General features: G+C 35.0%; 1 protein-coding gene across 1 annotated transcript in view; it reads right to left on the bottom strand.

Annotated features, from left to right (window-relative positions):
- Positions 1–2,580: 2,580 nt before the first annotated feature.
- Positions 2,581–22,896, bottom strand: part of EBF3 (EBF transcription factor 3) — a 193,383-nt gene continuing 173,067 nt past the window's right edge. Inside the window, 7 exon segments of the mRNA XM_081954292.1 lie at positions 2,581–4,741; positions 4,743–4,763; positions 4,765–4,889; positions 16,852–17,049; positions 17,466–17,654; positions 20,296–20,473; positions 21,645–21,710. Of these exon segments, the coding sequence (XP_081810418.1) occupies positions 4,595–4,741; positions 4,743–4,763; positions 4,765–4,889; positions 16,852–17,049; positions 17,466–17,654; positions 20,296–20,473; positions 21,645–21,710 (924 nt within the window). The 3' untranslated portion in view covers positions 2,581–4,594.

The raw sequence follows: 22,896 nt of genomic DNA on the forward strand, positions 1-22,896 counted from the left end.
TATAACGCAGAAACCTCCTCCTGTTTCTACAGAAAGTGAAGTTCAGAGGGATCCTATCTCTTATTCTGGAGAACAGTCATTGTGAGTAGAGGCATTGATAGCTTTATCCTCCGGCATTTTAATTGTTCAAGGGAATTCTACCAGATTCTAAGTAGTATACTGTGCTTAAGCAAACCACACAGTTGATCCAGGAAGTTTGAACCATTTCTCTAGTCTGACTTAACAGTTGCTCTCAAGGTTCTCAGCCAGGCATCTGTCCCACCATCTTTTACCTAAAGTTCTTTCATAGAAGTTACTGGTGATTCAACTAGAGAAGCTACTGAACTATCAGTTCTACCCAAATTCTAAAAAAAAGTAGCCTCTTTGTGGCTTCAGGTAGGATTTCTCAAATTTGCACTTGCAAAATGTCTTCCTGCCCCTTTTTTCCAATGGCTTCTGCTTGCAATTCATGACTTGGAAATATTTCTTTTTCTTTTTTTTCCTTCGATGTATGTATGCACAAGCCTATGTGTGTGTTGAAACATTATTGAAGTTGTTTTAATATTAGTTACTATTTTAATTCAATTCATTGTAAGTCACATGGGCTCTCAGAATGCAGTCATAAATATTATAATTATTTCCAAGGTATTGCAGATCTTATTGTAAATGGATTTATACTCCTTAGGCAATATATTAGTAAATATCCTTCCCCTATTTATTTTAATAGCAGAATTTTAGTCTTTATTTCAAATTCACTCATGTGAATTTCACAGAACCTGATGGAATGGAATGTCCAATAAGAGAAATGGAAGTAATCTCTTAGATTTATTGGATAAGATCATTTTGTTATGATAAACTCTGCATCACAGACCACTAACTTTGATCTGTAAGTATTCCTATATAAAACTACTCACTTGGTAGTTATGTTTGGAATACCAGGTCAGGAGGAATATACTATGTGTGTGTGTGTGTGTGTGTAAAACAAAGGGATTAAAGAGTCATAAAAAGAATGTACTGTATGTATGTATGTATGTATGTATGTATGTATGTATGTATGTATGTATATTCTTCCTATGACCCTTTAATCCCTTTGTTTCCAGTGGAGTCAGGACGACTGAGTGAAGCAGCGCATTTACTGGCTGGATGCTCTTCCTGATGCCTATGCCAAGTTCACAGCAGATATTTTATCCTTGCGCCCCTATAGAGAAACATCTGCTGCTGCCTAGGGTTGAACTCTCAACCTCCTGAGTGGGAGGGAAACATTTTTCACCTCTACGCCATCGCACCATATTCTTTGTTCAGCATAAATCCTAATTTTTTTAAAAAAAGATTTTAAAAACAATGAAAACGGGGACATAACTTCATTAACCTCAATGTAGGCATGGCCTATTTTTGTCATCTATACTGCAAAAAAAGTAAAATATTTTGCCTTTTACGGTTTCCTAGGAATTAGATCTAAAAATTGTAAGTTTTTTTGTTCAGCATAGTGTTGACATAACTGGAAGCAACTTGATGCTTCATCAAGTGCTATCCTATTTTTCAGAGCATAAGATGTACCAGAGTAGTGGTGCACTAAGATTTTGAAGAGGCAAATTTTTTAAAAAAGTTTTTGCACTCAGCACACCTCCCAAAACAGCCCATTTTTTGCTAAAATGGGCCCATTTTTTTCAAAAAAGGGGCATGAAAACCCTTAGAGACTTGTAGAGTGCTCCTGGGGGGTGGGGGTGGGGCAAAATTGAGCAAAAAATTGCCCGTTGTTCACTCAGAAAGCCTCCTAAAGACTATGCACAGCCATTTTGGTGAAGGGAGTGGGGTTTCGGGAGGCAAAAAATGCTGTATTCAGTGTATAAGATGCACTCAGATTTTCAGCCTCTTTTTGAGGGAAAAGGGTGCGTCTTATACTCCAAAAATATGGTATTTGATATCTTTCTCTTTCCCCACATGCTTGCCTTTATGTTCACATTAGAAGCAACCAGCATCATCAGACTATCAGGTACCTCTGCATAAGTTGTTCGATCAAAATTATCAATCATATTTAATTTGTCTGACCTTCCTTTTTCATAGGGCAAGAAATTGACACATTCATATTTGTTAATGAATGAAAACAACATTAAGCCATATAAATCATCATTGTGCAAACTAGTTATCACAAGGAAAATATAGCAGCTTTCAAGTTATCTGATATCAACTGAATTAAAACACTTTTCAGTGGAAGAATTCAGAGAAAGTACATCAGTAATATATTCAGCGATTCAAATCAATGAGTAAGCAAGTCTTTGGTTACACCCTGGGAGTATCCTCTTTAAAACACGAAAATCATTTTAACAATTTCAACCGTTCCTTGCTTCTGTGCTCTTACATTTTTATAATTAAACCTGAAAAATTAACAGAAATGAAATTCACAGACAAGAAATACTTTAATTAAATATTGTGTAAAATGAACATTTTTATACAGTTAAATATCTGAAAAATGTACAGATAAAACAATCTTATTGTAGGGTCTTTAACAGTAAAATCTATCATTTAGTGAAGTTTCCCACTTGGAGATGAGGAAATATGAGTGAATTGACTAATTAATCTAAAACACAAAACAGATTGTATTTATGAGGAAACGTTCGGATCATGTATGCCTGACCTTTCTTTTTTAAGATCAAAATCATACTTATATAAAGTTAAACTGAGGCAATTCACTTTCGGTTCGACTTTTTCGGCTTTTCCACTTAGCTAAGCCTTATGACTCTCACAGGAAAAATGTCTGGCATGTGTTGTAATTTGTGATATATTTGTATCAATTTTAAAACCTCTTATAAACATTTCCTGAAAATGTGCACTTTTGTATTTTAAAAAAATGGTCCCTTCTTTTTGCTGAGAAATTTAATTCTGCTGCAGAGCGCAAAAGTGATTTTGCAGTGCTGCATTTGAAAATATTTAGTGCAAGAAAGAACGCTGGGGAGGGGGAACCATGATGTCAGGATTGGCACTAACAGGCACAATATATTAAAGGAATCATTCCAGTTTATAAATTACAGTCCTTACTGTAAGTGTCTCTACAAAACAAAAATCTGAAAATAAAAAAGGTTATAAAATCAGGTTTGATCCCAAATGCATAAAAAGTCTTTCTTTGTTAAACAGTGCTAAGTTACAGATAATGCAGAGTGCAGCAGAAAACAGGTACAAAAAGAGGTCACATAGCCATTGACCAAGAGTACGGTTTACCAAGGTCAGCTATGATATTACAATTAGCCATTTTTAGGGGGTTGGGGGCAAGCCTCCTTAAAGTGAAAAGAGGGCAGGTAACTATAGTCACAGAGAAAAAAACTGCACCCCACATTTGTGCTTTTATACACCATAGATTATCCAAATGAAGTAGTGATGCACTTGTTCTAAGCTCATGTTTAACAGCACAAAAGTTGTTCAAAGACGTCTAATTTTAAGGCATACAAGGAAGTTCATGTGGCCAACACTGTAATTAAAACTTCAGAAGTGAATTTCGTTTATTTATTATTTTTTTAATTTAGGCTTCTGATTCTCGTTCCCCCCCCCACTCCCCCAGTAAACACAGTTCAGCTATGTGGCAAAGTCATGGGTGGCAACTTTTAAAAAGAAATCAGAAATCAGAAAATGGAGAAAGAAAGAAAAAACGAAAATCGAAACACAACATAGGAGAATCTTCCGTTTCCTGTGGCCGCATTACATGCACATTTTCTACTAGTATTCATTACAGCCATGTGGCACAATTTTGCTTTAACTATACAACAAACAACTTTATTTCAAAATTATTTGTTCAGATAACTTAAAAATAATATAAAAATAAACAATGTTTTTCCTCAAAATAACAGAAGGATGGAAAGTCGAAACAAATAACAACTTTGTGAAATACAAAATGAAATGAATGAACACATTTTTTTAAAACAAAAACACATGAAGGCAGCAGTTCTTGGCTTAATGCTTTTCACAGCATCACAATACCAGTCAAATGACAAAAAACATACATACAGGAAAAATGGTGAAAATATACAAAATTTCAAAGATAAATACAATATTTATAATCAATATGTTACAAAATAAATTCCCTTGGTGATTGCAAGTGTTCATGGGAAAGGAAGTTGTAATGTAGGGCTATTTTATTCCTTATCTTTAAAAGGAATAAAATTTGATCTTCTAAATATTTAAGTGGATCTGAAAAAAAATTCAAGACAAGTGTATAAATATTTAGCTACAACTTTGGCAAAATCACAAAAGTCTACAATTTTATAACCACATACAAAACACATTAGGGAAGTAGGATCTAGAAAGGACAATTTTCTGGTACAAGAAACATAGACTTCACAGTAGCCTAAGAATGCAATAGTATACAGTGCTAGCAAAAGTTGAAAAAATGTTGCAGATCACACTTGCTTAACAGGAAGCTCTAGCAGTGGAAGTATATTTTTTTTAACCAACAGACAGTAGCATTTTCCTCTGTCAGTGTGCTTGTTGAAGGCAAGAGAATTCAATATCAAAGTTACAATTTCTAACTACAATAAGTTACAAAGTTCCATTTCATTAAGATGAAGTTAAGCAATGATCAACCCCCCCCCTCCACCATCCTCCCATCTCCCAAAATTATCTGAAATCATATATTCATCCTTTTTTTCCCCCAACCCCAGTTTTGATGGCTCATACCTCCTCCTTGGCCCCCTTTTTTCACCACAAAAAAATATTTCACATTATAGAGATACACAACCATTGTGAATCTAGTTATGAGTACAGAAAAATGTTTTGGAGGCATTTTTCATCAGTGTTTTCATGATAATCAAAATGGTGCATCCACAAAGTTTTTCCCGACACATAGCAAGTACTAGACATAGCCAAGACGTAATCAGAAACTTTATACAAAATAGGTGTCGCTTTTTCCTTTTTCTTCAGGACCAAGAAATGTGAAAATATGAGAGAAGTTCAGTCAATAAAATGGAATTGTTCATGAAGAAGTTGATTGTTTGCATGTTGATTCTTAGTATTTTAAATAAACTTTTTTAAACAAAGTTTGTTTTTTGTTTTGTAGCATTTCAATGTTTTGCTGATTGTATTTTGAAGATACTGGTTCCATCAGCATATCTTATATACTAAACATGTCCCCTAGAAAGCTCATCTTCTGAACTTGGTGCTACAGTAGCTAAACAAAAAAATGAATTTACATTGGCGGAACTACAAGCCCAGACATAGCTGAAAAAAAAAGAGAGAGAAGGTACTATTAATTTATGTGCAATATGTATTGGAACTTGCAAAGAAAGAATATACAAGCAAGCAAAACAGCTAACGCGGACCACACCTAATTCTTCACAGCACCAATGTCTCAAAATCATTAGGAAGCATTCACTAAATCCATTTCCTAAAACACTTGGATTAGGAACCAGATGCCTTTGACTAGAGCTAAAAAAAAATACTGTTCATGTATCTTTTGTAGACAGATTAAGGTTTATGGGGAAAAAAAGATTGTGCCCAATTAGGTATCAAAGAACTCCATAAATAGAATATATAACGGAAATGCATTTGGAATTCACAATAGTGATAGATGCAGAAATGTAGCAGTGTGTCAGTCTTTGTGACTGAGGTACTGCATGGAAAAGAGATCTGGATAAACAATTGATAGATCCTTTTATCTGGCAAGACAGTAGCTATCAAAGAGTTGGATCTGTTTTTGGTATAGTAACTATCCAATAAGAGAATCCTTTCCTTTCCTTTATTCTCTTCTATATTTTATTTTTAAAATTGGATTTTATTCACAAAGCTTTTTTTTGGAAAGACTTGGCTTTGACATGAAAAGAACTCTGACCTGTGTGAAAGTGTGTGTGTGTGTTTGTGTGGGAGCGTGCGTGTGTGTGCGCTTGCACAAAGTATCCTATCTCCCACATGTGTGATATATCTCTTAGCATTTTGCTAATGGCAAACGGTGGGCCAGACTCCCTAGAGAAAGCCTATGTTGACAGCTAAGAAACAACATGGGCATTTTTGGTAATGTCAGATAAGGCCAGCTCACTCACCAATCAAGAACCAGACACTTCTCAAGTTCCATAAATGAAAAAGTGAATGAATGATTGAATGAATGAATATACGTATGTATGTATGTGTGTGTGTGTGTGTGTGTGTGTGTGTGTGTGTGTGTGTGTATGTATGTATGTATGTATGTATGTATGTATGTATGTATGTATATATATATATATATATATATATATATATATATATATATATATATATATATATACACACACATACACACATACACACACATTTTTTCAAGCACTCAGATTTAAATGGACAGCTTCAGTTTTGACATTCTGTTAATTAGCACTTTCTTCTAATTGTATGCTGACTTTAATAAGTCAGTGACTTTCTGAGATCAAAGTCTACTATCTTACATCTGCTTTGGAATCCATCAAAGCACTATAACAAGCCATAAGTTGAAATCTCCTATTTGTTAGCTCATGTTAATTTTTGAAATGTGTAGAAGGAAGTCCCAGTGCTCCTCTCTCTTGCACACAAAAAGCTCAGGGTCAAAATACCAACAGCATTGCATGATCTCTGGCCCCAGGAACCGATACTACCTACTTTAAAGAAATAGTAGCATTAATGCAATTACTGAAGCACTGTAGGAATACGCCAAAGCACTTACTAGGGAAGGCAAGTTTGCAGATAGTCTCTAGTGTCTTATCCTAAGCATGGGACTACAGGTTTAAATCCAGCAAAGCTAGGGCTTTGAATACCTGTACTGAATGTCTCTAAATTTTAAATGCAATCAGGATGCACATCCTCCCTTATTCAGGATATTTATAGAATTATATATTAGATGCAAAGAAAAGCTTGTTAAGCAAAAAGATTTTAAAACTTGTCATTGTGTTCTAGTTAACTAACTAGCAGTGTCATAATTTGGATGGTTTTAACCTAATAGTACTTACATGTTATCATGACACTGTTTCTCATTAATTTTTCTACAAGAAATATTAATACATTTTTATTTAGTCATGTGAACTTCAATTTCCCAGTTCATTAATTTCAAAAAATATCAATTTATCTCAGAATTGCTGTTGTATTTTTTCCCTGAAAGCTTGTTGTATGTACACATTTCTTATGTAATACAATCTCTTTGCATGACTATCCATGTGCTTAAATAAGCAGCATAAGGAATCTGAGCTGTAAGAAGTGTCGTTCAATGTAATTTCACAGCAGCTCTACCATTAAATTTGATATTTCTGAAGCTGCCAAAAATGCATTATTTTTTCCCTCTATGGATTTCCTTCCCTTCCCTACTTTCTTCCCTTCCCTGTCCTTTCTTTTCCTCCCCTCTCCTCTCTTCTTGTAGGCAATTTTCTTGCTAGGTTTTTCTGGAAGGTATGGTGGTCTTTTTATAAGCTCTCAAAGATGAAAGGACAAGGGATAACACTCTACATGTTGGGTGTAGAGGAAGGAGAACAAGAGCAGCTTCAAGTCCACCAACATGCAATGTAAATTTGATTGGTTGCCAAATCATGAAAACACGTAAACAGCTAGCAAGTTTCTGCTTATTTGTACCATGTAGATTTGATTCTGAGATTAGTAGCAGAGTATATGTTAGGGTAGGATAGAAATATTATGGTCAAAGGAGGAAAGTTGCTCTTAGTTTGAATCATGTTGGGTAGATTGAGCTTTTGCTTTTTAGATGATCATGGCTTTTTAAAATCTTCAATATTTATTTTGGGGACAAAGATATTATGTGGCAAAGGCCTCCACATACAAGCTATAGTATGTATTTAGTACACACTCAGATCCACGGTTACTTTGAAATTTTGCTTTCAATTGATAGATTAAAGCCAATTGAGTTATAAGAAAACGTTGTAATTTGGAAAAGACAAGCAAGTATATAGACCGATGGATGACATGGATACGACTGCCACAAAAGCGCACACCTGTTTCAGGGCATAGCTGTGGACCTAATCTTTGTATAATTGTATTAGGTGCAAGTTCTTTGACCTTAAAATTACCAAGTTTCATACTTCAGCTCAGAGATCTTTGGGAATACTAATTATCATGAATTCTTTTGTCATATGGAATGGCTAGAGTTATGAACACCCAATTTAATCAGTTTACATGGTACATGGTACTCATGAAATTTGAAGGGCAGGAAGCAAATGTCATGCATAAACCACACTTTTCTCTACAGGTCCATCATCATCCTATGGGAGATGTGTGTTTTTTTTCCATCCAGTTTGCTACTTACTTATAACATATTATTTATATACAAATAAAGCCCCTGGCAGAAACTAGGTTTAGGAAAATGTACATTCCTTATACTCTTATGTTTTTGAGAGCAATACCTCTGGTATTCCGTATAACTAATGGGACTGGGCAAATTGTGCACACTATTTGGAACATGTCTTTGTTTACATGGAGGGATTAGTCACAGGTTTACAGATGGAGCATAACAGCCAGATGCTCTCGCATTTCGACCCCTACGTGCCACTGTCTGGATGGCAGCCAGCTCTTGCCAGCTGTGAATTCCTCCAATATGGCAGAGTTCCAATGTAGTTAGCTCCGCACAATGATGCCATCAGGACTGGAAGAAACAATACCAAATGGTAAAGGAATGGGAGGCATTGTTCACAATCTGTGGCCAGTAAGCATTCCCTTGTGTGTAAATGCAGTTCGGAGATGAGGGACAGAGCACAGCTTCGGTTACCTACAGTCGGCTCTCTTCCATTAATTGATGGCAATGAATACTAATAACGCCATCAGCATTTAGTAGCATGGGTTGTGTCAAAGTAGGGGCAATAATGGAAAAAGCAACCTTCAACCACATTTCACCCTCCTGTAATTTAATGAAACAGTGATGGAGATATTGGCTTTCAGTGTCCTGCATGGTCCATTATTAAACAAGCAAGGCAACAAATCTAAACACCATGATTGCAATTGTGGATTTTAATTTTGAGATGGATTCATAACAGAAGAAACTCTTTTCATCTTCTTCTCAAGCATGTTTTTTTTGGAGGGGGGATATAAATATATCTTTCTTCAAACAATACAATTTTGTAAACAGGGCATGAACTCAAACCCAGCATTACCGGTGCCATCTAGCATGTGATCTTGTGGTTAACTCTAATATATAAATGGCTACCTACAGTTTAGTGATTAGAGTTTTGCATGGGAAAACCTGTTGAGAGAAGAACAATATATTGTCTTTGAATAGCTACTTTCTTGTAACTGAACTCATCTATCTTGACCTTTATGAGAAGAAAATAAAAAACGCCTGGATTCCACATAAGGAATATCTTATATGTATGTCTTCAACTATGCCTGTGCTTAGTTGATAAACCAAATATAAATGAGAAACGTAAGTTCCTTCCTTAGTATGCTTCCAAATGATCTTCAGAACATTCATATTTATCTAAACAGCTATATATTATTTCCCTCTCACACACATACACACATATTGTATATATACACTTACAATTATATTCACCAACATATATTATTTTATTTTACTTATATATCAAATTTATAGAAGGCCATTTCACTCACAAGACAACTCTGGGCAGTGACAAAATGATATATATTGTATAAATATGTGTCTGCATTGTCCCAAAGGTGCTTTTTCAACTGGACTGCTGGGCTGTTTTTTCTTTGAAAGCACTTGACTTCTCATCCTAGAAGCTTCTTCAGCTCTAAAGCTCTCTCTACCCAGAGCTGAAGAAACTTCTTGGATGAGAAGCGAAACATCTTCAAAGAAAACCTAGAAAAATCAGTTGCCTCTTGAAAAAGCACTTTGGGACAACCAAGGCCTGGATGACTGAGAATCTCCATAGACATATGTCTGCATTATATTCTTGGTAAATCGTGATTTAACTGGAAACTGTAACAATGATGGCACGAGGAATATTCATACAACATTGAATTCTGATAGGTGCCAAGATTTTTTTATATTAATTCATAGTGCTGTTTATATTTTTTTCCTACATAAGTAACAGAAGATGTAGTCTTTCTATGACTGGCTCTTACCACTCGCCTAATAAAGTCCACAATACCATTTCATTTATATTGTGAACTTACACATAAATGAACGTGAACAAATGGAGAAGAACAGATCTCTAATTAGCCACTTTTGGGTTATGTTCTAAATTTATATGTATTAAATGTGATCATGCCACTGATTTCCCAGGGATGTTAAAAAGGACAGGCAAGCTGAAATTATCAACACATTTTGAAAAGTGATTTTTTTTAAAAAGAAAGCTTATGGTTTATATTTTTGATGAAATAATATTTTCAAAGAACATGTAATGGGTGGAAACATTCTGTGTTCTTCAAAATATTTGTCTCTTTCTTCTTAGTACTGTTATTCTCAGTGCCATTTCTTGTAGTAAAAAGAGTTTAGGTTTGGATATTATAGATAAAAATATCATAGCACAACAAAAATAATTATATTTTTAAGTCTGTGCTAGATAAATAACCATGCTATACAAGTATATATGTTTGTATTACACTGGAAGAGATGTGAACAGGAGGCTCATTTTGCTTTTAAAATATAGTTTTTTTTCTTTAATATTGGACAAGGTTACAGAAAACCTGTGCTCTGTAGTTCTCATATTATCTCAGATTACAAAGGAATGTTATCCTTCAGAGATGCTATGCCCAAGTGTTCCAGTTCATAAATATCTATATCAAAGGAGATTGACTGACCAACTCAATTACAGATAGCCTTGGCTTACAACCATTCATTTAGTACCATTCAAAATTATAATGGCACCGAAAAAAGTAAGTTATGACCAGCCCTCATATTGCACAACCATTGCAGCATCCCTCCAGTCACATGATCAAAGTTCAGGATGATGGTTGCAACATCTGAGAATTTCCATTTGTCATCTTCCTAGCTGGCTTCCAACAAGCAAAATCAATGGGGAAAGCTGAATTTGCTCATCAACCATGTGATTCATTTAAAAACTATGGCCAAAAATTTGTGAAATTGTGCACAACTCATTTAATAATTGTCTTGCATAGCAATATAAATTCTGGTCCCAATTGTGGTTGCAAGCCAAAGATTAGTTGTATGTTTAGGATTAAGATTTTGGTAAATCCAATATCCTCTGTTACTATTCCTGATTTTGGTAGCTTCTATTTCTGTCTGTCAATACATGATTCAAGTTTGGGATCAGGACAAAAGTTGAAGCTTTTGGAGGAAATGGGCTATGGATACAATCAGCACCTAAATCATAGAGTAGTGAAAAAAATCAGGGTGTGGGATCTTTTTGTCCGCTTCTTGCTAAACTATTCAAGTAAACTCATTTCACAAGTAAATGAAATTAAGGCAACCATCCTCCAAATGATGTAGGTCAGGGTTCACATGCATTCATCTCAAAGAGGTTTTACGGGACATGGCTAAATTTTCTGAAATTTACTACATGGAGTTTAGCTTGCAAAAAGTAATTTTTAGAAAAAGTATATATTAGAATGTAAATTTCAAACATTAATTTCTTTTTATTATTTCCTTTGAATCTTTATTATTAATTGATAAGATAAATATCAGTTATACTACAAGTCAGTGTATGTACACCCTTGTTGTTATTATAATTATTATCTGTGGTGGCGCAGTGGTTAGTATGCAATATTGTAAGCTAACTCTGCTCACTGCTAGCAGTTTGATTCTCCCTGAGTCAAAGTTGAATCAGCCTTCCATCCTTCCGAAGTCGGTAAAATGAGGACCCAGATTGTTGGGGGCAAGTGGCTAACTCTGTAAACTGTTTAGAGAGGGCTGTAAAGCAGTATGAAGCAGTATATAAGTCTAAAGGCTATTGCTATTATTATTATATTATTACATTATGAATCATAAGCTGCTCAGAGTTATTGACTGAGATGGGAAGCCACAGAAATTGAGCAAACAAACAGACAAATGAAGGCCCTTCATGTTTCTTCCTATTATTAATTTCCAATAAAATTTAGAGGGAAACCACCAAATATATATTTGGGCTGGTGAAGCAAAATTTCATTCAGCTCCCCAAGATTTGTTGATTCTGTTTCTATCACCTAGCCAAGCAAACTGTGCACTTGTTTTACTACAATATAAAGGCATTTAAAAATATATATCTGAACCAAATCTCAAGAGAGTTATTAAGGATGGAAATATCAAACAACCTAAACTGATTCAGAAAAAAAGCTATACATTTATTGCTTAATCACATTAGAAAAATAACATCATCTTCTTTCTATCAGACCTTTCAAATATAGCAACATTTGTTTGATAAATATATATATTCTGCTTTTCTTCTGGGAACTGAAAAAGATGTATACTTCTCCTCCAGCTTTTCTCATAACTATCGATGGAGTACCTCAATAGACAGAGGGGATACTTTATGAGGGAGGGTTGGCTATTATAATTCCTTGAAAAAATGGATGGATATTATAGACCAAATTGTTTGTTGAGTGTTGTAAGCCAAGTCTAAGCTGGCACTTAACAATGAAAAACTTTGGATTGGACAAAAAAAAAGGAGTTTAGGGAAGAAACTCTTAAAACTATTTTAATACCTAATCGATAAGTGTTGCAATCTTGACTTTATGCTTTTATCTACCAACAGATTAAAACTATACCTATGTAAGAATTAGATGCATTGTGAATGGGATACTCTCTGATGCAATACCTAATGCAAGTACTTAGTGTAAAACAAAACTGTGTTTGGTTTCTTTAATCTCTATATCAACATCTTATCCAAAAACCTAAATATAGTGCAGCAACATTCACCTAGATTATCTGATTTAAACATTCTGGTATTATTGTACATTGATTACGCCGTTCCACTCTCAACAACTTTATTTGGTACTAAAGGCATTAGCCTGTAATTGTAGCAAGGATAATTTATTCATGAAGTACCCAAAGATCAAAATAATGGCCAAAACACTGAAGCTGCACCATTGACTTGACCATTTTCAATAGACAGAGCAAGTTAAATTCTTCAGTTAAGTGAAGGGGTGGCATACAATTCTTCAGGAGGAATAAAATTACAAATAGCACCAGCAGAACAAAGAATTACAACAGCCATCTTAATTTTTCTGATATTCACCACATTTTTTTATATTTTCCCCCATGTTTGATGGCTTACGTGGTTTGGTCTTGGCTGCCGTCAAATTGTTCCAGTTGAAATCACTGGCTCAGTTTGTTTATAGTCTGCTGTGACACATACTCTAATTACATAATGCTCATATTAATACAAACCAGGTTTCTCAGGGCAATTGTGCAGCTTCTGAGGTGTGTACCAGGTGCAGTTTTATGATTAGAGTCTGCAACCAGAATTTGGTTTGCAGTTACTAATTATTGGTGCGTATATGAACACCTTATCCAAAATATGGCAAAATTGTGTGTAACAGCTTGCCACACGAGAGAGGAAATAACAGTTACAGTAGCTGCCGTAATTTAATGTAAGTGAAGTTTGTTAGAATTTTTAATAGGTATATATTAATTAGCCATAAGGGTTATTATTCTCTTTAATCAACTGTAATAGGGTTGGCCTTTGTCTGTAATAAAATCTTTGACTTGACCCATGGGTTAGAATGGATCAAGATAGGAGACTGGCACGAAATCATCAAGTGAACTTCCGTAGCCGAAAGTGGTTCTATGCACGTTCGCATAATTCTATTAATTTTCAAAATGTATATCTTGTTCAATATGTAGTGGGGTATATAGATAGGAAATGAATTCATGTGAGAAGAGGTTCAAAATGTAAGACAACAAACTTAAAAAAAAAGGATGGTGTGGTATACAAATGGGGATTATATAATTTCAAGATGGCACTGAAAAAAAAGTATCCATTCCATTCATTATAGTTATTTCTAAGCCAATATATCCCAGATCAGGGGGAGGAAAGCAGGTCAGATCTTCTATTTTACATGATAGTGCATTGACTTGAGGGTGATTTTTCATGAGGGCCAGCTTCTAAGTGAACGCTTCCCCCATGTTTGAATCAGCTTTTTAATCATCAAAATCTTTGGCCTGATTAGCCCGGGTAAAGATTATTTGTTTTCTTGATATTGCAAATGATGCTTTCTCAATCAGGAGAAAACATCGTTGAGATCTACTTCCTTTCAGGTTTCTATGTCTTAAATCCCACTTGGAACCATTTAGACCTGTTCCTCCTCCTGGCTACCTTTATAAAAAAATATACCGTCTAAAAATTCTTGTTCAAGACACACTTCTTCACATGTTATTCTGTAATGTGGAAATTGAATCATATGGATATCTCCTTGCATATAAAGCAGCATCCATTGATTCAGGCTTTCAGGCCGGATATGAGGAAAAAACAAAGCCCATTCATACAAATATATATAGAGAGATATTTATTGGGAAGAGGCTGGCATATTTAGCAATTCATATTCATAATTACCTCTCCCATTTCCTGAGATCAGTAGTAGATGCTGGAAGAGGAAGATGCGGGCTACAAAGGATTCCTAAACTGGTTTGGGGATTTAAAATTACAGCCAGGAGGGAGGGAGGAAGGGCTGAGGCACTGGTAAATTTCCAGAGACTCCTGCATAGAAGAATGGGAGAAAGGAGGGGTTTAGGGTTTCTGACGCATTATGAAAGGAAGATGAGAGGAAGTGCCTTGATATATTTCTACTAATTGACAGAAAAAGAGCTCTAATAGAGGTAGAAGAAAGGAATAAATAAAGCTGGGAGACCCCTGATTTACCTACTGCCATTTAAGATTACACGAAACCTTTGACTGTAAATCAGAAAATCTAGGCTACATATAACCAATTATCTGCTTCAAGATTTGCCTGTAGTGAACTTCTCAATGCCGATCTACAGTTGAGGCACGTGGTTACTACAGGTTTCCAATTAGAAGCAACTATTATTCTCAGGTAACAATTACTTGAATAATTCTCAAATATATTTATTTAAATCAAAATGTCTAACTTTAATTTAACTATATGAAAAGCTCTTTGCTATTTTTGTACTGATTAATAATGTTTTCAGTTCCTGCAAAATACTAAACTGTGGCTGGTTTAGTTCTTCAATGTAATAAAGGCCAAATAAATAACTTATCAAATGCTATATTTCATATAACAGATAAAATTCAGAAGATGATTAAATTATTCAACTAACAAACAGAATTTGCTAGAATTGTAAAAAGGATTCTGGTGGTTTTTTTTTAAAGCAACTATTCCCAGGGACAAGAAATTAAAATGAAATTATTTATATCACATTTGCTAATGCATAAATAAAAAATTGAGAAGATGTATGTTGAGAAAGATGTGCCCACTCTAAATAACTGATGCCTTGAAGCATGACATTGGCTAACAAATATCTTTCAAGCAGAGATTGGTTTGGTTACATATTTTATTCCTTACATTTGATTTGCCTGGCTTGGTTATTGCTTGTTGGGATATGCCATCTAATGACAGGGCCATTCACCAAAATTCACGCACCTGGCAAATCCAGAGCTGAACATTATGGAGCCTAGAGCAGGATAAGGCCAATTTAGTTCACCTTGAATAGGTCTGAATTTTCACAAACCTTCTGTCTCACTCAATTTCTGGAGTTGAAGACAGCAAAACTATTTTTTTAGTAAAATAGTCTGGGTGATGGAAGAAGATTGATGAAGACTATATTGGATTTCATTAACTGGAAGTGATTTTTTAAGAGTCAGAATGCTCTTAGTGATCAGGTAATCCCAGAAGAACAAAAGAACTGAATTAATTGTTTTTATTTGCTCAGGAATTAGACATCAGATTTAAGGAAAGATCTGTAGCTTGGGTCCCAAGCAACAAACAGAGCAATTTCTGATCTCTACTCTTGAACCAAATACAGTGGCATATCAATCACTATTTTTTATTAGTGGATATTTTTAAAAAGTAGTCTCTTTTTAAAAAGTCAAAAATAGCCTATTTAATGGCAAAAATTTGACTGCCCTTATTTTTTTTATAACACTTATATAAAATATGCTTGAAAGTTGTATTTGGATTACATAGTGCATACTACAAAGTTGACATGATAAAAATTCTAAAATGTGAATACTTCTGCTAACTAAGAGGGAGTGGCTGCTACAATATTGTAGTACTTTCTAGCAATTTATATGGTCTTAAATGCTTAGATTGTGTTTTGATGTACATCACAGATACGTTTCAGATCAATTCAACTCAGACAGATGTTAAGCTTCCATTTGAAAAAGGTATAAAGATTTCTAAATAAAAATCTTATATCCTAAGTGGTTTTCCTTCCCTCTGAAAATGTTTACTCATTAATGTCCTCAAGCTTTTTAATAGTTATTTATTCTGGTATTTCTATTCACAGTTGAACTGGAATAAGATCCAGTGCAAGCAGAAATCTAGACTTGTAGGGGAACAATAGCAGCCCTGAACAAATGTCAAATATTTCTTGACGTTTTTCAGGGCTAGTATTAGTCCTACCTTGGAAATGCTGCCGATTAAAATATCACTGTGCAAAATAAAAATAAAAATTGGATGCATAAAATATATACAAACTTAAAGGAACAAACCTGGTTTATGAGAAACATTCCGTATTTGGACTTTAGTTTAAAAATCAATGCATAAAACCTTAAGGAGAAATGATGGGCAAACACTTATTCCTTCTTCTAATATAAGGATTCAAATAATCAGCTTAAATTAAAATCGTAGGCTATGGTTTTTGCTGCTGCGTTTAAGATCAAGCTTTTGTTCCTGCAGTAAAAGCCATTAAAAAAAAACCCTATGCATTTTGTTTCTAAAGTTTGAGGTTTTTTTGTCTTTTGATATTTGCTCGTGATAATAATCTGGTGGGTTTTTTTTTTTTTCCAAAACTTGAAAAATGTCATCTTCTGAATGGGAAAAAACATCAAAACCCTGAAATCAGAGGAAACGTAATAGAGAGATCCAGCTCACCTTGAAGCCCATTTCCATTTGCGCTGGTGCAAGATGGCGGAGGAGAAGCTTGGGGCCTGACCACAGGAGCAAAGGCGCTCTTTTGTTTCACTGCAGAGATGACATTGGCAGGTGAGAATGAGAAAATGCCGTGTGTACTGCTACAGTTTGAAGGAAGGGTGACCGAAGAGGCTGCCATGGTAGGGCTTGACGGCACTACTGCAATAAAGCAAAAATAATCAGGACTCATATTGAGGATGTTTATGGCAAACAGGAAGGGAGGGGGAAAAAAAGATGTATCGTAGGGCCTCGCCCCTTTAGGGGAAGGATAATAACATATATAAAAATAAAATGCTTTGGCTTGCCACGCTCTGGATAACAGGCAAACTCTTTTGTCTTGGACTTTGATTGTAAATTGAGCAGTCCAATCTGGTACTTACTTTTTCCTCTTTTAGCATTAATTTTTTTAAAAGTACCAATATGTTGTCCTTGATCTTTTTCCTTTTCTTTTTTAACTATCCAGCCTCCAGAGTCACCCCTCCTTTTATCCAGTAGCTTACATCGAAGGAAGTAACAAAGCAAGTTCTTAACAAACAGGAATGATGTAATGATGTGCCTTAGAAATAAAGACTTACTGCCGTAAGGGGAGTTCGCGGTCGAGCCATTAAGGAATCCAGGGGAACCAGGTACACCAAGGTTGGGCATGCTGGCATTGCCATATCCATTCATACTATTGCTGACTGTGTTGTAATTGGACTGTTGAGGAGTACTGCTTGGGACGTATCCTCGCGGGGAAACACTGCTTGTGTTGCGACTGTAACCTACTGAATTGGGAGGAAAAACCCATCCCAAGAAAAGGATGATTATTATGGGGCATGAAGAGTTTCCTACAACATCATAGATTGCACGGTTAAATGTCCATGGAAATTCTCAATCATCCATGTCAAGGCTGTTGCAAAGTGATCTAGGATAACTCTCTGTGGTCAACTTACTGCAGCTAACTCGCCGTAGCAAACTTGCCATGGCCAACTCACTGCAGGCCAAGCCAACATAGCCAACTCGTCAGAGGACAAGAATTACACTAATGTCAAAGAAATGGTGGAATAGAATTGTTAAAGATAGGATGCCAAAGGAGGGATAAAATGAAATGTGAATGACAAAAATTAAAATATTTTTAAAATTATTTTAAATAATTAAATTGAATTATTGAATTGGCCCTCCAGCAAGTTGTCCTGCAGTGAACTGACCATGACGAATTATCCCATGGCAAGTTCAGCAGAGCAGGTTGGCCACAACGAGTTGGCTATGGTGAATTGGTCATGGCAAGTTGTCCCATCCCAGTCTCAAAAGGTGCTTTTCCAAAAGGCAACTGGATTTGTTTTTTTCTTGAAAATGTTTCACTTCTCATCCTAGAACCTGAACTGAAGACGTTTCTTGGATGAGAAGCAAAACAGTTTCAAGGAAAAAAAAAACCCCAAGAAAGTCCAGATGCCTTTTGGAAAAGCACCTTTGGGACACAGACTGCAGACTTTTGACTGATCGCACCGTGTTGGCTTATGTCATTTGCTCTTTCATTCTCTTTGCATGGAAAGGTCATTTTTTTCACACCTTCTCTACTTAAACCTTCTGTGATTACTCTGAGTTGTTCCTGCTTCTGGCAATCACATTTTTTTTTCAATGTGGTTGTGTCATTTTCATTCACATTTGTCTTTATCAATAATTCTCATAATTTAAATGGCTGGATTGCAAAATCTAAGCTTTCCCTTTTAAAGTTTTCAGGTCACATATTTTGCAAAAGCAGTTGTAAAGTCATGTAGCTTTCTGCAGAGATGTAAAAAAAATGTTTCAAAGAAAATCTTCCTTCTTAAGATTGGTAATTTCCTAGCAGAAATAAGAAAGAATGTGTTCTATTTATCATGCTTTAATAAATGTTGAACAAATATAACAAACAACTATACTTCATGTATAGGGGACACATTTTCGACAGCAACATGAGTAAAAAAAGCTTTGTTAAATTGCAAAATAATACATTTGAAAATCCCATGAAAAAGATGTTGGGTCGTGAATCATAGGAATTATATGCAATCAATCCATGTCTATGTGAAAGTAAATCAGACGGATTTATTCCATATTCTATTGTTAGCTTTGCAATTATCAGCCACAATTAATTGAGTCAGTGTATTTGGCTGCAAATAGCTGTTTTAGTACATAGTCAATGGCTTTGCCCATACTGAGCATCAACCTAGAATTTAGCGTTACAAGAATTACGGTATCGTCCCCAAATTTGTGTAATTTCTTCGAGGCCAGGTCCAAGAAAGAAGCTCCTGCTTATGTTTCAGATTAAACACAGTATCAAATGACCATGTTATATATTTTCTTATTTATATGTGTCAAAAATTAAGATAAAATAGTTGCTTTAGATTTAGAAAACAAAGAAAGCTCTTATCATTGAAATATGGAAATAAAACCATTCAAAGTCCTTCACCCAAATACTTTTGATATGCTCAAGGAAGGCTAACTTATTTTGACACTATTAACCCGTAGTTTAAACAGCATCTTGAAACCAGATGGAAATTTATGTATCACCATAACTCTAATATATTTTGCTATTAGCAAAATAAATTTACTGAAGCATGCTTTAGTCAAATATGTCAAGTTTAGTAGAAAGTGGGTATCAAAATTCCTGTTAACTGTAACACAGACATTTATTCTACTCAAAAGATAGGCAACTATACAGGTAGTTCTCAACTTACAACAGTTCATTTAATGACAGTTCAAAGTTGCAACAGCACTGAAAAAAGTGACTTATGACTGTTTTTCAATGTTATGAAATCACCATGTAATCAAAATTCAGGTGCTTAGCAATAAGTTCATATTTGTGACCGTTGCTATGTTCCAAGGTGATGTGATCACCTTTTGTGATATTCTGACAAGCCAGAATAACTAGGCCATTAACTTATTAACTGCAGTGATTCGCTTATTAAGTGAGCCAAGAAAGGTCCTAAAATGGTGTAAAATTCACTGAATAAATTCTCACTTAACAACAGAAAATTTGGGATCAATTGTGTTTGTAAGTCATGGACTACCTGTAATTGTAAATCATTGCTGATGATAGTTTCTGACGGTCTCTTTATAAAAAAAAAATTTGGTAAAAACTTTATAAAGGAAGAAGTGTGATTTGACTGAAAGAGACTGGTAGCAAAAAGCAAATTGTAGGTGTGAGGAAGAACATAGGAAGATATGCACTAGTGATCTTTACAAAGTTAAAAATACTGTTTTTCAAAGTTCATATTTTACAATGCTTAGTTATTATCAAATTCAAGTTATTAACTCTCTCCAATTAGCATGATGGAACAAAATAAAATTGAAAGAATCCCAATAAGCAGGCAGCTAATTGCATAATGGTTTTGTACAAGGGTGAGATATGAAATAACTTTGCTGCATAATTCATAATTCTTCACGTACCTTGGTCGTTAGCCTGTGATGTTTCTGAAACATTAACTGCTAGCTGGCTGCTAAATGAATTTACTCCCATCATACCAGTATGAGCTGGAGTGTTGGCAAGTGTAGGAATCTGATTGTGGTTACGTGGCACACTATATAATGCTTCTGCAATATCAGCTGCTCGTTTCAGGATTATTTCCTATGAAACAGTAAATGGATAATTTTTCTAACATATAATATCATTTAATTACCCTATATTTCATTCAGCAAATCCTAATAAATGATGCCTATTGACCTATGGTTATATCAGGCAGGATTACTGTGTTCTTGGCAAGATTACATTCCTTTTAATTTACAAGTATTGTATATTGTACAGTAAAAATGTGCAATTTTCCAATAGTGAACCCAGGGCAGAAATAGTTTAAAAATCTTGCTAGCGCTCTTACTAATATGACATCTGTTTCTTTAAAAAAAAACACTTCTTTTTGTATTACATAACAAATTATCGTTTTGATATTTTGCAATAAACAACTTGTGTTTTTATTTGGTGCAGCAGTGTTTTTAAAGCTGTGATCTGCTTGATGGTACCAATGTCCTTGTGGACCTCTTTGGCCATGACTGTATTGGCAAGGAAGACAATCGGGATCTACCTGCTTGTTGTGGGGCATGCCATATAGCAAAATCACTTAAACTTATATACCGCTTCATAGTGCTTTACAGTCCTTTCTAAGCATTTATAGCATCAGCATATTGCCGCCAACAATCTGGGTCCACATTTACCAACTTCAGCAGCATGGAAGGCTGAGTCAACCTTGAGACAGTGAGAATCGAACTGCTGGCAGTCGGCAGAATTAGCTTGCAATATTGCTTTCTAACCACTGCACCATCACGGCTCTGCATACAGCTTCATATCCTTGGAGTTCCATGCCTCTCCATCACTACCACCTCTCTCTCTCTCTTTTTTTTTTTTTTGTAATTTATTACGTTGGGATAGAAAAACTGGTTTTGAGACTAAAAGAATCAAGGAATTTAAATTTTGCTTCAGAGCACTTGTTTCATATCAAACTGCCAACAGAATTTTGTACTGGTACTTTGTTAGACGTTCAAGTTGAAAATACTTGCAATTGTAGGACTGGGTTCCAAGACCGGAATTTGCTTTAACTATAGTTGAAAAAACCCACAACAGGCACTTCAGATCCTAAACCATAAACCATGGCTTCTAAACCGTAATGAGTAAGTTGATGCAACACATTCAACCAAAATCAAATAAATCACAGTATGATTTATTACAATATATTTGTACACTGATAACTACAATATCAGTGTAGATATGAATAAATGGGTAAGTTGGTAAGACAATGAGGGCATACCTGATTGTTGTGGGGCATGCCATACAGAGCTTCAACAAGGTCAGCTGCTCTTTTAAGTAATACTTCCTAGAGGAAAAAGAGAATGGTGCATTGTGAAAATGGTTACAGCAAGGACTTAGCATCCATTGTTTTGAATTCCTGCTAACCTAGATAAAGCCTATTAATTTGAGTGTGTTGTTATATGAAAGAGAGAGAGAAGTCTTACAAAGACAGCAAGATATTTTGCTTTGGAAGAAAAAAAAGTACTTGGGTTCAAGTCAAAGTTAGATAGGAACCTAAAAATAAGAATGCATTTTATATCCAGCTGTTCAATTATGACTGACTAGAAAAGGTGTTTGCTGCTGTAGCATGTAGCTCTGGTGCTGAATTAGTGAAATCAGTGCTTGAGGTTTAATGATGTAGTCTTATGGGTATTAAACAAACAAACACATGGTAGAGATATGAAAGGCACAGGCATCACATTTGGCTGTTAATTCCTAGCACTTTAGTGGTGAAGAACAATAAGCAATTTTCCATATCTTAATTAAACTGGCAGAGTCCTTAAAGACAACATCTCACCCCTAATTCATGCCCCAAATTTGCAAGTGAGTTCAATGCTTATTCCTCTTTATTTTGAACAATAAAGTGAATTAACTTGGGTTAATCTAGTTCTTTCATAATGACATTAAGAAATTTTTCAATTAACCTCTTTGACTGCATGTTGTAAAGGACTTCATAAATGACTTCACATTCAGAGAGTGTTGAGTACTTGTGCCTGGGGGCATGGATGCACTGAATTTTGTCTTATCCCTGTCTGCATGCCTACCTCCTGTTTTACGATTGGAGAGGATTAATCCATACTTTAGTTAATTTTAAATACAAACGGACTTCAATCTGAATATTTATCCTTCAGCTGCAATAAGTTTAGTTTAGGGGTATGTGTGATATGGGCAGGTTGTGGAAAATAAGGATGACGGGTTTTAAGATGCTAGAATGCTAACTGTGTTTTCAATGCTTGTTAAGATTTGATCTCTCTTTTCTTGACAATATTCCTGACATTATTTGAAAATGATATCTCTGAGTATTCAAGCAACCTTACCTTAAAATTTCACGCATAGGAACTGAGAGTTTTGGAGTTTGCATTTATTAGGCCAAACACACATCATTCCAATGGAGGAATTAATATGGAAATTATGTGACAATCATTTCTGATGGAGACATAGATTCATGGGAATATATGGGAATTTCACTACTTGTAACAATAGTACATGGC

Source organism: Natrix helvetica (genome assembly GCF_964273705.1).
Source record: "Natrix helvetica genome assembly, chromosome: 5".
Lineage (NCBI taxonomy): Eukaryota > Metazoa > Chordata > Lepidosauria > Squamata > Natricidae > Natrix > Natrix helvetica.